At 38.1% G+C, this 17,104-nt stretch overlaps 1 protein-coding gene across 1 annotated transcript; it reads right to left on the minus strand.

The window, feature by feature from the left end:
* Positions 1–15,859: 15,859 nt before the first annotated feature.
* Krtap7-1 (keratin associated protein 7-1) lies at positions 15,860–16,123 on the minus strand. Its single transcript, XM_090333644.1, has one exon. The coding sequence runs from the start codon at positions 16,121–16,123 to the stop codon at positions 15,860–15,862; it is 264 nt and encodes an 87-aa protein (XP_090189770.1).
* Between the last annotated feature and the right edge of the window lie 981 nt (positions 16,124–17,104).

The raw sequence follows: 17,104 nt of genomic DNA on the forward strand, positions 1-17,104 counted from the left end.
AGTTAAGACTAAAGAAACATGTTGATCGCAGAGGTAAATGAAATAGTAAATAAATGATGAGCACATCTCAAAACCAAAATGGATCTTAATGGTTGCTTGCCTAAAAAATTCTCTTTTGGGGGAGAAACATCCATTATTTTTGTTTTTCCTGTCCCAAAACACTCTATTTAGGAAAAACTGGTCAAAAAAATTCAATTAGAGTCCACATCTAAAATATATCTAACACATCTAGATAAGTTCTTGAATTATTAATAGTATTATATAAAAATAGAGTTTGTGGGTTTATTCTATGTGTCAAACAAATATAATTTGTTGGTCTGATACACTTTTCATAGTGAACATTGAAAATAATAGCAAGGTAAAATTATTTTAGAAAATAAAAATGAATAGGAAATTTTAAACTAAAACATAGGCACATTTTCTACTCGATCTAATAAAATCATATTTTTCTGACAAACCTGATGATCTTATGAGGAGTAACAAAATTAAGTGAATATTAGTTTATTTTGAGAATGCATCCCGTGATATGGAGACAATAGAGATTTATTGGAAATTTACCTCTAAAGTCTGAGCAAAAGGAGGGATAGAAACACACAGAACCAATATGAATCGTACAAGACCTGATAAATCACTCCGTAATGCCTACATTGAGATCCCCATTGGGGTAGTTGGTGTAGAACTTACAACACGGGTGACAGACAAGAGCAAGGTATGCTGAAGTAGAGAGACTGGAAGGAAACATTGAGGGCGGTGATGTGGCAAGTAAGAATTACATACTAGCCCCAAATCGTACTTAATATCCAAGAGGCAACTTTCCTCTCCTAGGAGAATAGGCCTGGGATGAATCCAAGGACAAGGTGAGACTCTTGGAAAAATAATAAAACTATGCCAGTGTTCTAACCACTAATGGTTTAATTATAGCACAGGCATTTTTGAAAACACCTACAGTACTGCCCCACCACCTTGCTTCATAAAGCTATGGAGCGGCCTGTGGTGACTCAATATTTAAAAAAAATCAAACACTGCTTGTGATCTGTATAGCTAAGTCAGGCCGAGGGATTAAAATCAGCTTCTACTTTACCCATTAAAAAGAAAATCAACAGCAGGTCATTACTTAACAACCTCAGGATGAGTTAAATTATATTTCTTCCATGATTGTCTTGTTCTGTACCACAATAAAAAATAAAATCATGGCTAGCATTTGGGAAAGATGAAAATATTAAGTGTCATTGCACAATAAAAAAGGTTTTGGGGGCCGGGAGTTTGGCCTAGTGGTAGTGTGCTTGCCTAGCATGCATGAAGACCCGGGTTCGATTCCTTGGTGCCACGTACATAGAAAAAAGCCAGAAATGGTGCCTTGAGAAAGTCCAAGGACAGTGCTCAGGCCCTGAGCTCAAGCCCAGGACTGGCAAAAAAAAAAAAGGTTTTGATGAATGTCGAAGTTCATTCATGCTTGGTTTAAACATTAAAACATGTGGCCAGTCATATATACTGAGCAAGATATATGCAGAATACTGAATTTAACAAAAGTAGAATATTGAATGATCTCAAACACACAGGATGCTCTCCAGAAGGGACAATATATTCAATCACAAAGTGAGGAGTAAGATTTTGAGAACATGAGCATTGCATCAAGCATCTTCTTTACCTAAAATATAAAATTAGAAACTGATAATAGGAGAGAGACTGAAAATTTCACAGAAATGTAGAATTTAAGCACAGTGAGTTTAAGATGAAATCCACAATGACCTGAAAAAAGCACTATGATGGTCAGGAGTTTTGCCTAGTGGTGGAGTGCTTGCCTAGCATGCACGATTCCTTGGTACCACATACATAGAAGAAAGCCAGAAGTGGTGCTGAGGCTCAAGTGGTAGAGCTCTAGCCTTGAGAAAATCCAAGGACAGTGCTCAGACCCTGAGCTTAAGCCTAGGACCGGCAAAAAAAAAAGCACTATGATTCACAAAATGCAACAAAAGTTCTGAAAGCAGTTTTCAGAAACAAACTTTACCATAAGAAAAAGAAAGATTTCAAACTAATTCACCTTCTTGTTTGAAGAACTGGAATGTACAAAAGAAAGGAAATAAAGATGAAAGCATAAGTGAAAGTCTAGAGAACAGTAGAATATTATGAGTTTTTTTTAAGATAAAACTGACAAATCTTTATTCAGAGAAGAAAGAAAAGGAGAAGATTCAAATAAAATGAAAATTGTAGAAGGAGGTATTACAACTGATACCACAGAAAATAAAAAGCCTGTAAGAGTCTTTAATAAGAAGATAGTAAATTATAAGAAATGGGTAAATCCTAAAGTTCCCAACCTACCCCAAAATAATAATGGAATAGTGAAGAAACTATGAGCAGCCCAATAATAAGTAAAGATATTAAATCACCAGTTTAAAAAAACCTTCCTTTAAAAGATAAAAAACAATAGGAGTTTGGCCGAGTGGTAAAGTGCTTGCCTAGCATGCATGAAGACCCAGCTTTGATTCCTTGGTACCACATACATAGAAAAAACCTGGAAGTGGTGCTGAGGCTCAAGTGGTAGAGTGCTAGCCTTGAGAAAGTTCAAGGACAGTTCTCAGACCCTGAGCTCAAGCCCAGGACTGGCGAAAATAAATAAATAAATAATAAAATAAAAAACAACAATATACCCCGTGACTTCACTGCTGGATTCTACAAACTAAGGAGCTAACACCAATGTTTCTCAAATCCTTTCCCAAAAGTGTTAAGTACATTCCCAAACTTATTCTTCAAGGTCCATGTTTCACCCTGCTAATTGGGGTCCAGACAAAAACCCCAAAAGGAAAAAACATTATGAATTCATATATTCCTGAGGAGTATGAATTTTAAAATTCTCCACAAAACATTAGCAAGAAAGAGAGCGGGGGGGGGGCAAGAAAGGAAGGAAGCAAGGAAGCAAGGAAGCAAGGAAGCAAGGAAGGAAGGAAGGAAGGAAGCAAGGAAGGAAGGAAGGAAGGAAGGAAGGAAGGAAGGAAGGAAGGAAGGAAGGAAGGAAGGAAGAAAGGAAAGAAGGAAGGAAGGAAGAAAGGAAAGAAGGAAGGAAGGAAGGAAGCAAGGAAGGAAGGAAGGAAGGAAGGAAGGAAGAAAGGAAAGAAGGAAGGAAGGAAGAAAGGAAAGAAGGAAGGAAGGAAGGAAGCAAGGAAGGAAGGAAGGAAGGAAGGAAGGAAGAAAGGAAAGAAGGAAGGAAGGAAGGAAGGAAGGAAGGAAGGAAGGAAGGAAGGAAGAAAGGAAAGAAGGAAGGAAGGAAGGAAGGAAGGAAGGAAGGAAGAAAGAAAGGGAGGAAGGAAGGAAGGAAGGAAGGAAGGAAGGAAGCAAGAAAGGAAGGAAGGAAGGAAGGAAGGAAGGAAGGAAGGAAGGAAGGAAGGAAGGAAGGAAACTGAAAACAGTCTCCAACACATTAGAAGGGGCATATACTCTAGGCTACAATAAAATGTATCACTAGTGCTCAAAAATGGTCCAGTTTACACAAACCAATTAATGTGACATGCCCTGTTAACAGAATGATTTGCTCAGTAGATTTAGAAAAGAATTACAGAATTCAACCAAGACTGTTGATGGGCCATTTGTTCTGCACTGAATCACTTTCTTTCTCTCTTCCATCAATTGCATTGGGATCTTCAGAAGCCAGCTCTCTCACTTCATTTAGGAGTGCTGTGGAGGAGCACTCGCCATCTTTCTCATGACATGGCACTTAGCAAAGCTGCCATTTAACCTTGAGCATCTTTCTCCATTACAAGCATGCTTGTTTCCATGAGAACAAAGCTCATGTTTTTTTGGTCATCCTTAGTTCCTTAGCACCTGGTTCACTCCTAGACACAATGCAGGTTTTCAGTAGATATGCATTGAATGTACTAATGAAAAGCATTCTAAGCCTAGGTTGGCCACACACTTGCTGTGAGAAGTTAAGCAAATTGTTTTCAAGATTCAGTTTGCTCAGTTATAAAATTAGATAAGTTGACCTCCTTGTACTTATCACCCACACATTGTAAGAATCTCCCTTCAAAATCACTGATAAACCAGTGCAACCTCTTTCATTAAATCTTTTCCAATTAAGCATGAGACTACAGAAAGTACTTTTGCTCACCTTATCACACATTCTGTCAAGACAAACTAATAAGCCCCAGGATGCCATCCCTCAATAAATGAAACACAGTAATGCAAACCAGAGAGCAGAATTGCTGAAACCTCCGAAAGAGTGAGAACGCTAATCACCCTAAAGATTAGACTGTGAAGCAACTTCCCAAGGGGCTTGTTCACAGTTCAAATCTCTGAGCACCATTTCTACAAATCCTGATTCTGTCAGTCTAGACTGAGGCCAAGAAATTCTCATTCTCAACAGAAAAACAAGACATCTCCACGTAAGTCAGACCTGGAGAAATTTGTAATGTTCTCTAGTAAGGCAGTAAAAATGACAGAATCCTTAACCAAACACACTACTTGAATTTATTGAATATAAAAGCCTTGAAAGGTTAAAAGAACCCCTCTCCCCTCCCCCTAGGCTTAATAACCAGACCTGGTGGGAATTATCACTGTCCTCCATGTTTCACAATGCCCAGAGTAATATTTTTATCATTATTTTATGGTGACTAGGAGGAGAGATTGATATCACTTAGATTCTAATGGTTAGAGATACTTCCAAATAGCCTACAAAACATAGGACCAGGCTGGAAGCTTGGCCTAGTGGTAGAGTGCTTGCACAAAGACCTGAGTCCCATTCCTCTGTACCATATACATAGAAAAAGCCAGAAGTGGTGTTGTGGCTCAAGTGGTAGAGCTCTAGCCTTGAGAAAACTCAAGGACAGTGCTCAGGCCCTGAGTTCAAGCTCCAGGACTGGCAAAAAAAAAAAAAAAAAAAACAGGACCACTCCTCCACAGAGTTATATGGCTTAAGAGAAGGGGAGAGGAAAGGATGATCTGAGGTATAATATACCTGAATGACAATCCCAATGATATTTTATGCATATATAACATATTATGTATAATATAATCTCTATAATGTATATCTGTATATGAGTATGTGTTGCACAAATGAATAAATACATATTTTATATTTATTGTATTATATATAATAATAAGCATATGTACACAAAAATAGCATGATAAAAACCACCAAAAACAGTTAAAGGAAAGATAAGGAAGAGTAGTGTAGATGGGGTGATTTTGATCAGTGGGCATTATATGCATGTACGCAATACATGTACACATTATATGCACGTGTACAACAAAACCCCCTTTGTACAATTAAGTTAATAATTATTTTAAAACAAAAAACTGGTTCAAACTGTCCACAGAGTTGAAATCAGAAACACTAGCCAACCAACTGATTGAAGGAATGATTACTAGAAAAGTGTCCCCAAAGTGTCACATGACAGCAGCAGACATTGACTGGCTCCAATTTAAGGTGCAGTTTTCATCTTTTGTTACCTCAGCATGTTTGGCTTGGCTACACTGACAAGACTGCTTTAATGCCCAAGCAAGAACCTCTTTTAATGAAGCCTCCTATTTGAAGTGGAACTCTTGCGGTTTTCTTAGGAAATGAGAAACCACAATGCCTGTGTATGTAATGGGCTCATGGTCTCTTGTCAGAAAACACCTCACATGTGATTCATAGGCAAAATGAAAAGTAATTCCAAGGCAGGTAAGTTTTTGCTGCAAGGCCTTCATCTCTGGGAACAGGGGATGGTCACCTTTATTATCCAGCCTCCACACTTTAGAAATGCAAATGAAGAAGTTAACATCTGCTGCTGCTGCTGCATTAAATCAGAAACTAGAAGCATGTATAAATTTATAAAAGCTCCAAGCTGAGTTAGTTGAAAGGATAAGCTGTTATGGTCTGCTATTACTACTGTGATGCTAAAAACAGACTCAAAGTATAAGTGAAGCTTGATCTTCAATCATTCATTGACCTCTGAAAGGTCTGAAAACCTGTCACGACCTCCTCATGGCCACTAAAATAATGTTTCTGTGAATTCCCATCAACAAATACATAGCAAGCTTATCCATTTTTCAAAGCATCCTTCAGTATCTCTTCAGCATTTCTTCAGTATCTCTTCTGAAAAAAAAAACCTACATTTAAACTACAAAGCCTATAGTATTCCAAAGATTCAATTAAAATTTAAAGTTGTTTATAAGGGAAGACCCAAAGTTCTATGTGCTTCCAAGTGGAAAGACTAAGGTTCATTTGGAAAGCAGATTATCAAGAGGGGAGAAAGACTGGAATGGTGAGAAGAGAAGCAGGACCTCTTGTGAACACCACTGTCAAAGATAATGCCAGAGGCTCAGAAGAAAGCCACTAAAAATAAATTTATGCAAAATAATAGTACAATTTGGCTTTTAGTGGAATACCCATACCCAATGCTTGCTTCCTGGAAAGTCTTAGAATAAAGAGATATTTCCCTTTATCAAATGGAAACTTCTCTTGATACAATTTAAGTGTCTTTCTTCTGTTCTCACACACATATATGTGTGTCTGTGCATGACCCTGTACACACGCATATACATGCACATATGTATGTATGCATGCATGCATGTATATTTTAGGTCTAGTATTCACACATAAGACAAATCATGTGACCTTGGTTTTTCTAATCATTGAGTGCATGGCACAATTCTTTTTTTATTGTAGTTAATAGAGGGATTACAGGTATATTTACCAGCTAGAAGGTACATTACTTTACACACATTGATACCCCTTCTCATGTTTTTGTCCCCATTTCCCTTCCCCACCCCTCCCCTTGTTTTTCCCCTTCCTTTTCATATCTCAAATCAACAAATAAACATATATACAATATACTAGATAACAAGGTCAGATACTGTAACAATATGAGAATAACCAAGGGACAACAAGAGATGAAAATTACATAGTACATTAAGAACAACAATCACACATTATAAAGCTCTTGTTTCCATATGGCACAATTTAATTCTTATTTGTTGTTAAATAATAATCCATTGTGTGTATATACATTTTCTTGAGCTATTCATCAATGCTATGAGGGGTGCCTTCTTCCTCATCCTTTCCAAACTCTGTTGTTTCATGTAAGTTGAGAGCTATTCCCACTGGAATGCAAGGAAATATCCGTCACTGTGATTTGCATCTCCTTTATAGCCAGGGATATTAGGGATGTTTAGTGTATCTTCATATACTTATTACTTATTTATACATCTTCTTTCAAGAAGTATCTATTTCACCCATGTGCCCATTTATTAATTAGGTTGTTATCTCCTTAAGGGGTTAATTTTTTGAACTCCCTGTACATTTCTAATTATTAAGCCTTTGTCTTATATATGGCTGACAAAGATTTTCCCCCCATTCTGTAAGCTGTCTCTTCAGTCTAGTGACTATTTCCTTGCTGATCAGAAGCTTTTAGTTTCATGAACTCTCATTTGTCCATCCTGCTCCTGTTCGCAGAACTGTTAGAGTTCTATTTAAGAAGTTATTGCCTGCACCAATATACTCTTGTGTGTTCCCTCTATCTTCCTGTAATCATTTCCTGTAAAAACATCCTTGACCTGCTTTGAATTGTTACAAGGTCAGACATAGGCACCTAGCTTTAGCCTTTGGCAAATTCCCTTCTGGGAAAGCCTTGCCTCTTTCCCAGCAGCATTTGCCAAAGAGAATGTCTTTCCTACAACAACATACTCAAAAAAATCAGATGATGGTTGCTGTGCTTTTTTTATTTCAGCCTGGACTGGCTTTGAATCATGAGATCTTAGCTGCCTGAGAAGCTAGAATTATAGGCATAAGCCACCACTACACAGCTGACATGAGGATTTTGATGATCCTTTATGTATATGATCCTGTCCTCTGAAACAGAGATAATTTGGCTTCTTCCTTTCATGTTTTTTTATTTCTTTGTCTTGCTTTATTGCTTTGGACAAAAATCCCTTGTACTGTATACTGAATATGAGTACAAACAGTGGACATTCTTGTCTTGTTCTTGACGGTAGAGGAAATAATTTCAGTTCTTCTCACTATGATTGGGCTGTAGCTCTGATAAATACGCCCTTATTATCTTGAGGTAGATTCCTTTTGTTCCTCATTTCTTCCAAGCCTTTGTCATAAAATGCTGTTTGTCAAAAAGCTTGTTGTGCATTGACATAATCATATGATTCTTGTCAGTAATTCTATTTATGTGCTGTGTTCCCTTTACTGATTTACATATGCTAAACCAACCTTTCATAAATGGACTAAAACTAGCTTGATCATGGTGTCTTTTAATAGGTTGTTAAATTCTTTTTGCAAGTATTTTGTTGAGAATTTTGGCATCAAAGTTATGTTCATCAAAGAGATTGGCCTATAGTTTTGTTGTGGGGGTGTCTCTGTTTCATTTGGAATGAGTAAAATACTTTCTTCCTAAAATGAGTTTGGTATGATTGTTTTTTATTTTTATCTCATGTAAAAATTTGGAAAATACTGATGCTCTTCTTTAAGGTCTAGTGGAATCTGGTAATGATTTTGTCAAATCTTTTCCTCTCTTGGAAGACATCGTTGCTTTGATCCTAATACTTGTTATAGATTTATTTAATTGTTTATACCTTTTGGGGTCAATTTGGTTAGGCCAAGTACATATAGAAATGTATTCATTTCAAATCAGCAAAATTTAAAAAATTATAACTAGAAAAATAATTCTTCAGTTTATTTGTGGAAATGTCTCTCCTTTGTGACCAGGATAAACTATACTCAAAGAAACATAGGCTTCATGGTTTCTATCATTTGTAATAATAGTATACGTCTAGGATTCTACTAGCAGACAATCACAATAGCTCAGAAGCTATTTTCACACGGCCATATAGGATGAGGCTAAGGGAAATGAACTCTAGGATATGGAAACAAGAGGTTAATCTTTGTGATTGTTGTTCTTAATGTACTATGTGAAGTTATTTCATTTCCCTTTTTTCCTCTTATGGTTTATTTCCTATTGTTACTGTATCTGACTTTGTTATATTATATATAGATATACAACATAATATATACGCACATATACATATATACCATATATACAATACATATATATGGTATATTGTATATATGTTTATTGTTTATTTAAAACAGGGAACAGGAAAAAAGACGTTTGAGAGGAGGTAAGGGGAAGGAAAGTGGGAGGAAAACATAGGAAAAGGCTATCCATGTTCAAGGAGTAATGTAACCCACCACCTGATGAATGCAATTATAACCCCTCTATACATCACCCTGACAATAAAATACAATAAGGAAAAGAAAATCCCTGAGCTTAGGGACCTCAAATTGAAAGAAAGAAAGAAAGAAAGGAAGAAAGAAAGAAAGAAAGAAAGAAAGAAAGAAAGAAAGAAAGAAAGAAAATCATTTCTTCTAGATTTTTCCAGAATCTTGAGGTGAATCAGGATATTTGAGAAGGCTTTAGTTGTTTGTTTTGTTTTGTTTTTCTTTTGTTGTTGTGTTGCTGCTGTTTTACAGGCTCTCAAACTTCTTTTCACACAGCCTTTGCTACATCCCAGAGGTTCTGGTAAGTTGTGTTTTCCATGTCATTAGAGTTTAGTAATATCTTAGTTTTTAGACCCGTTGATCATTCAATTTATCTCTATGTGTTTTTATAGTTCCTATCTATTCTCTTAATATTAATTCTTAATTTTACTTCATTATGATATAGACAGATATAAGAAATTATATCAATTTATCTTATTTGTTAAGATGCTTATAAACCAAAATATGACCTATGTTGGCAAAAATTCCATGGGCTGCTAAGAAGAAAGGTTGCTTTTCAGTTGGGGGATGGGCTAGTCTGTCGATGTTGTAAGTCCAAGAGATTTAATTCCGAGATTTCTTTGGCAAGCTTATTTATCTTGATGATCTTGTACTTGGAAATCTAAGCTCCTCACATACTTAGATACCCATTTCTTTTACTGTATTTGAAAACTTTCCTACTACAATTTCATGGAATAGCATCCATTGTCAATAGAAATAAAAATTAGTCTAGTTTATCTGTAAACAGCTTTTTGGTGGTTAATTGCAGATAAGAGTCTCACAAACTTTCCTGCCAGCTGACTGGCTCTATTCTACAAGCTTTAGCTCTCAGTCTCCTGAGTAGCTAGGAGACATAAGCTACTGGAGCTTTGTCTTAAAATAATTTTTGAAAGCAAATTTTCTTGTAGAGAAATACATTATGAGTATTTCTTCTGCACTTTAAGAGTCAACAAATGAGGCACTTCTCCCTATCTCCTTCTTAGGGAGGAGAATCAACAGGCCTTACCCAATGTACAAATGTGACAGGCTCAAAAACCAATTTAGAATCTTTTTTCCACTATATTTACTTTTATTTTTATTTTTGTGCCAGTACCAAGACTTGAACTCAGAGTCTCATACTCTTGCTCAAGGCTTGAGCTACAGCTCTACTTCTATCCTTTTTGTAGTTAACTGAAGATAAAAGTCTCATGGACTTTCCTTTCTGGGCTGGCTTTAAGGTTTTTTTTAATTATTGCTATTTAACAGCATAGTTTATGACAATACAGCTTGATTAATATAATCCCTTTCAACATTCTCATGCCCCCCAACCCCAGCCAGCCTTTCCCTTACTCTTCTTAATTCTTTAGGATACATGTTGAATTCTTGTCTGCATCTCCCCACTTGTCTTCTTCATTTCTTCACCTCTCTCCCCTTAACCTTTTCCCATACCCTTTCAAATAACAACTTCCTGGTGTTTATTTTGTTGACCTCTGACTCAGCCTTTTTAAGGAATGACACTGTTGGAGTACTCCCTTGAATCAACTACAGTTCAGTTAACATCTTAGAATCTAATTTTAAAGGGTGCAGTTTAATTTTGTAGAGGAGAAGTGTAAGATTCTTCATCTTGGACAACCCTTCCCCGCCGCCCTGAGCAATGTCCATATTTCTCAGCAGACCATACTTACACAGCGAGCAGTTGGGTCTATGCCTTGAGGTTTTCAATGATTACACGAATTCAGCCAATATTTATGAAGCATGCAAAAACTATTAAATAAAATATAGTGCTTTCCTTGAGGAATTTTTGGAGCACACAGCACAGTAAAGAAAGCTGAGCTGTCAGTTAACGAAGCACTGGTGAAAAGGATCAAGAGAGGCCATGAGGACTGTGGTAAGCAGTCAGATCACTCCCTCCTTTCACAAAGCTTCCAGAGCACCAGATCAGGTCTTAAAATGACTGATGAAGCAAACGAGACCATTCGATAATCTTCTATAATCACATCTGAGAACAGGGAACATAAGAACACTGCAGAGGAAGAGAGGAGGAGAATATGGAGGGAGAGGCTCAGCAGGGGAAGGATGGGTGAAAATGTTGAAAGGGGTGGCATCGATCAAGATGCACTGTATTAGGTCATCTGCAGGGAACGGGATGGGCCTAGAACAAACCATGCGATGGGAGGTAAGCCAAGCTCAGAGACACAAAGGGTGCATATGTGGAAGCCAGATCTAACATACGCTGCAACGTGGTAAGTCACCCAAGATTCTAGATACTCACATACAGTGAGACCAAAGGAGAGAAACACCAAGATGTAATGCCTAGGTGAATGTAAAACAATCATATAAAATAGAAACGAACCATATCATATAAAATAATATTTATCAGAATGAACTCTAGGGAACGGAAATAAGAAGGTGTTTTTCTTTGTTGCTGTTATTTGTTTTCTTTATTTTTTTCTTTTAGTGTTTCTTGTTCAGTTGTCTGTCTCAGGAGTGTGAGGAGAAGCACAGTAATGTGTTGGGAGCCAGAGTGTGGAGTCAGACTGTCCCATGGATCTGCATCACTGAGTAAGATAACCACACAAAGAAGTGAGCTGTCGTGTATGACGCCATGCCTATGAACTTTGAGCTATACTGTCAGTATTGTGAACTTCCTGACTTTATTGATTTATTGCTTTAGCTTTCTGTTGATTACCATTTGGTACAAATGTGTTATTGCTTTATCACCTTCTGCTTAATTGATCTGAGACCTGATTACCATTTGGTGCTAATGTAACCCCTGGCAGTTCCCTGGTTTCAAGAAAGTATGTAAGACTGGATTTAGAAATAAATGGGGCTACAGGCTTAAGCTCACAGCCTTCTTGGGCTGCGGACTTGGGCTGTACACCTCCCAACCCCATCTGTTTGTCTCTTGTCTATTTCTTTTTCAAGTCTTCACCCCATGAATCAGGAATCCCAGTTCGCTGCAGGGTGGCCCAGGCAGTAATGGAGGAACAAAGGATAAACAAATGCAGCAGTGGTGTTCATTCACTATGTTGAACATGAACTCTAAACTTGTGAGTGGGGACAGAAGGGATAACCTGGGAGAGAGGGATGGAAGAGGCGATATTGCCCACACCTATGTAACATTAGTATAACCCCTGTACTTCACCTTTGCAATAGCAAAAAAATTCTTTTTAAAAGGATGCATTGTTTTTGTGAACTGCTTCATTCAATGGCAACTACTTAAAGATATTTTTTTTAATCAGAAACAGGAGAATGCTGTAGAAATTGCAGCCATACCTTCCATGTCAATCTTTGGTGATGTGATTTCTTTATTAACTGCAAACTTTTCCTTGTTCTGTCTTCTAAGTTAAAGTTATTAAAACACCCAGCCATGGAATTAGGTTTACTTCTTGAAAGTACCCATGAGAGGCAAAATGATCTCTCTCTTCCTAGGGACCTGTGAATATTCTGCTACATAACAGGAAGAAACCAAGGTGGGTGTATCCAGTTGACCTGGGTATGTGGAGAGTATTAGGATGGATCAAAGTGGCCCAAAGCTAATCGCATCAACACTTATGAGCAAAAGAGGAAGACGGGGAGCCTTGAAGCATGAATACAGGAGGCTATTGCTGTCGTCCTTGAAGAGGAGAAGAGGCACAAGAATGGATGTAGCCATATGAATCCCTTAGTGTGGGTGGGGGTGGGTACCAATGGGTGTTTCAAGAAGGCGGACTAAGATTCATCACCCCCTTTCCACAGAACCCATTACATTATACTAAAGGGGTGAAAGGGTTTCTAGATGCCAAGGTGTCAGGAAGGATTGTGCCGGTAATATCAGTTCAACAAAAACTGACTCAATTTCTAGATGATGGGAAATGAGATGTGGGCAGAATACAGAAAGAAGGATGAAGCCGCTGCCACTCAGGGAAAGAGCTACAAACCCACGGAGCCCTTCTGACTGACCTACTGAGAAATGCTAAAAGTGGAACCAGAACAGACCACCAAAAGTAGTTAAACAGAAATCCACGTGAGGCATGTGGATGGCAGCAAAGCGAACCACTCACCTGTCCCCTCCACTTCACAGTGTACTCAGAGGCGACTACAGGTCAGCCTCTCTCCTACCTTAAAGGAGTTCTGAGGACAGAACTCTGTCACCATGCACAGAGCTCTGGGCAACTTCATAATGTGTCATTCTTCTATGTGAAGCATGATTAACAACCACAGTCTTTGTCTTTGGATAATCATTTGTAGCCTTCCTGCTAGCAGAAGAATAGAAAACTATCCAATTCCTATTTAGCATTAAATCAGATATATACTCGTGAGGATAAGGATCACATGGTATTTATTTGTACCCCAATATTAAGAGAGGGCATGGCAGGAATCTGTTGAATTAGTAAATTTCCTCTTCTCTCACACCAGCTTATATCCACTTAGGTGTTTTTATAGGCTCAGAGTTTTTAACCCAGTGGCCAGAGATCAATAATTCTTGGTGTATTAATAAATGGAATTTACAATGAACTATAAAACAGAGATTTAACAACTCAAGTCAATGAACAATCTATCTAGTACCTTCTCCAAAGCAAGCACACATAAGCACCTGACACATGAAGAAACAGGCTTTAATTCTAAGTATTTCTTTTTCATTCAAAGTAGTTTTGCATCAATAAAGGAGAGGCTTTGCTATATGCAAGGAAACATTTGCTAAGTGCAGATCACGTCTCATTTCAAGCGCTTTTGATGGCAGCTGTCATCCAAAAAGATCAATGCTACATTCTCATTACTAGCCTTATTTATCACCAGAAGTGAAGAAGGTGGAGAAATCAAAGCCATTGTTGAAAAACATGGAATAACGGGCTTCCTCTTATTAGCAAGAATCTCAGGAATTCCTAAGGATAGATCTGCACAACTAAATCCAGTTTTGTGCATATGTACATTTTTTTAATTTACTGTCATTATAAATGTGATGTGCAAGAGGGATACTAGTTCCATAACTCAGGTAATGAATGCATTTATGTTGGAACAGTGTCCCCCTTTCTCTCGCCTTGTCCCATCCTCACTTCCCACAAGCTGTGGAGTTAATCTTCAACTTAGGGTCTAGGGAGTATTTCCACTGCATTTGTTCACATTTGGTCTCACCATTTCTGTGCTCCGTCTTGCCTGTCCCAAAACAGATCAATCTGAATCAAAGACAGAAGGCACAGAACACAAAAACAGCAACACTAGAGAAACATAGAACACAAAACCTCTTGTTACAATTCTTCCAGCCATGTGTGCTGTTCAAATCTCACCAGTGCTGAGATTAGAAACAGTAGGAAAGGAAAAATGAATCCAAATCAAATCATATCACTACCTCAAAGGAGAAGGAAACGTATTGTTTTAGCCTTCTAAAGATGCTCCTGATTATAATCAACACAGAGAATAAAAGCAAGGGAGGTACAGTTAAGTTTTTTTTGTAGTCTTACAGTCTGCACTCACGTCTTCAGTCTTAATAGATACTCTTCTGCTTGAGCCACACCCTTACACCTGCTCTTCTTTCGTTACTTTTAAGATCTCACATTTTGCCCTGCACCTGCCCAGTCCATAATCCTACTTTCATACTCCCAACTGCAGCTACAATGCTAAGCACATACTTTTTCTGTTGAGATGAGATCTCAAAACCATTTTAGTCCAGGCTGTACTAGAACCACAGTCCTCTCAATCTAGCCTCCCACACAGCCAGAATGGAAGGACACTGCTATCACACCCAGCTACCGGATGGGATCTTGTGAACATTTACTTGAGCCAGCCTTGAGCCATGATCCTTCCTGTCTTCAGCCTCTTGAGGAGTCAAAGTTACAGGTATGAGCCCTCAGTCATCTCACTTAAATTCGGGACATTTCTAATAAATGTTTACAATTGAAATATCAATGTAAAAGAAAACATGATTAGCATCACCTAAACCTGGTTGCACAGTATAAAGTCAGAATAAAATTTGGTTAAAATTAACCATTACAGCTGGGTTCAAAGCCAGCCAAGGCAGAAAAGTCTGTGAGACTCTTATCTCCAAGTAACCAGCAAAAAGAACCAATCAGACATGGAGCTGTGTTTCAAGTGGTAGAGTATCACCCCTGAACAAAATTCTGATGGATAGGACCCAGTCCCCGAGTTCAAAACCCAAGACCAGCAACAACAAACAAGAAGGGAAAGGAAATCAATGATCACAAATTGAGACTTGTTGACTAGCTCAAGAGCATGAAAACAGTAAAAATAAGTAACCAAGACAAAGGTATAAATGCTGAATGAAATACATTTATTAGGAGACTAACAGGAAAACCAATCCCTACCCATACTCAACTTGAAATGCTGATGAAGGTCATGCTATAGGACAGAGCAACACTGAGGAATCAGATGCTTATTCCACTGCTAAAGTTTAAGTATTTTCCAAATATTATGTATATATATATATATGTATATATAATCTTCTTCTCTTTTCCTGCCTGTAGATGACACTTGGTTTGGTTTCAGAATTCTGGGGGCTTGCTCAGCACAGTGGAAGAGAAGGTTACTGCTCGCCCAAGCACATCAGAGGCCAAACAGGAAGACAGCCATTATTCTTCAGGACGCTCTTCATTCACAGCCTTGGGGGAAGGAATTCCTGTCATCATCAGAGCCCTTAGTGGTTCAGTAGGAGCTGTAGCCAAAGCCAGAGCCAGAGCCCCAGGGCCTGTAGAAGCTACTGCCATAGCAGCAGCCGAGGTTGTTGAAGTTGCTGCCACCAAAGCAGTGGTTCCTGGAGCTGTAGATACTGGATCCAAAGCCATGGTTCAGGGGAGAGCCCAGAGGGATGACGCAGTTGAGAGGGGTGGCTCTGTAGTTCCCATGGAAGTTGGTTCCATAGCAGGGATAGCCTGGGAAATAACTTCCACAGCAGAAATAACGAGTCATGGTGGCAGGTATTGAGAGAGCTTTGGCTAGCCTGTGAAGAGTAGGTTGCTTGAGTTTGGAATGAAAGTCTAGCCCTGCGCAGGGCTTTTTATACCTGGATCTGATGGGTCTGGCACCCACCAATTTGCATAAGTAAACTATTATGTTCTAATAAAGTGCATATTTAGAAACCCACAGATTGCTTGCTTGTGTTTTTTGTGGGCGTTTTTTTTTCTATTTACAAAGGATTGCGCCCTATCTTCAAAGCCGGTAATCATGGTAGCGTTGTCACTGAATTCTTTTCATCAATGGTCCACGGTTTAACTGCCATTCTCCTTGCATGAGACTCTATCATTTGAGACTGTAAGCCCTCTGCTTATAAACTCCTCCCAACTGACATAGCTAGGATAAAAATAAAAGAGCAAGAGAGCTTTGGTAAGAATGCACACTCTTCAATTTGAGTCAAGGCCATTTATTGAGCTCTTTTGACATAACATCATTTTGAAACATAAGGCTGAAATTCTATAAACCTCTCAAAATTCATTCAATATATCAGTCCAAAACACTGGTTTGCCAAATTTTTTATGGGCTCAAAGAGTAAGAATGGTAGCTTTGAGCTCAGGAACAGAATCTATGCCCAGAGATCAAGCCCTACAATCAACAACATAACAAATTATTTGTGGGTAGAGAGTTTTCTTTGGGGATGAAGAATATTATGTGGAACTGAGGTCTCAAATACAAAAAGGTCATTTAAACAAAACACCATGAATCATTAGCTATTAAATGGTTTGTTTGGGGATTAAGTAAATATAACTTTAACATATTGAAGTTTTAAAAAAATTAAAGCATCACTATAAAGAAGCATCAGATCCAATCTTCATAAGGAAGTTACTTGGGCACTATGTAAAATGGCTAGAGACAATTTACAAGTAATTGTCTTCTCTGTGTTTATGAGCTTCATCTCTGTTGGCACACATTCCATTTTTTATGGCAATCATATGA

Source organism: Megascapheus bottae, chromosome 1 (genome assembly GCF_031878675.1).
Source record: "Megascapheus bottae isolate mThoBot1 chromosome 1, mThoBot2.hap1, whole genome shotgun sequence".
Lineage (NCBI taxonomy): Eukaryota > Metazoa > Chordata > Mammalia > Rodentia > Geomyidae > Megascapheus > Megascapheus bottae.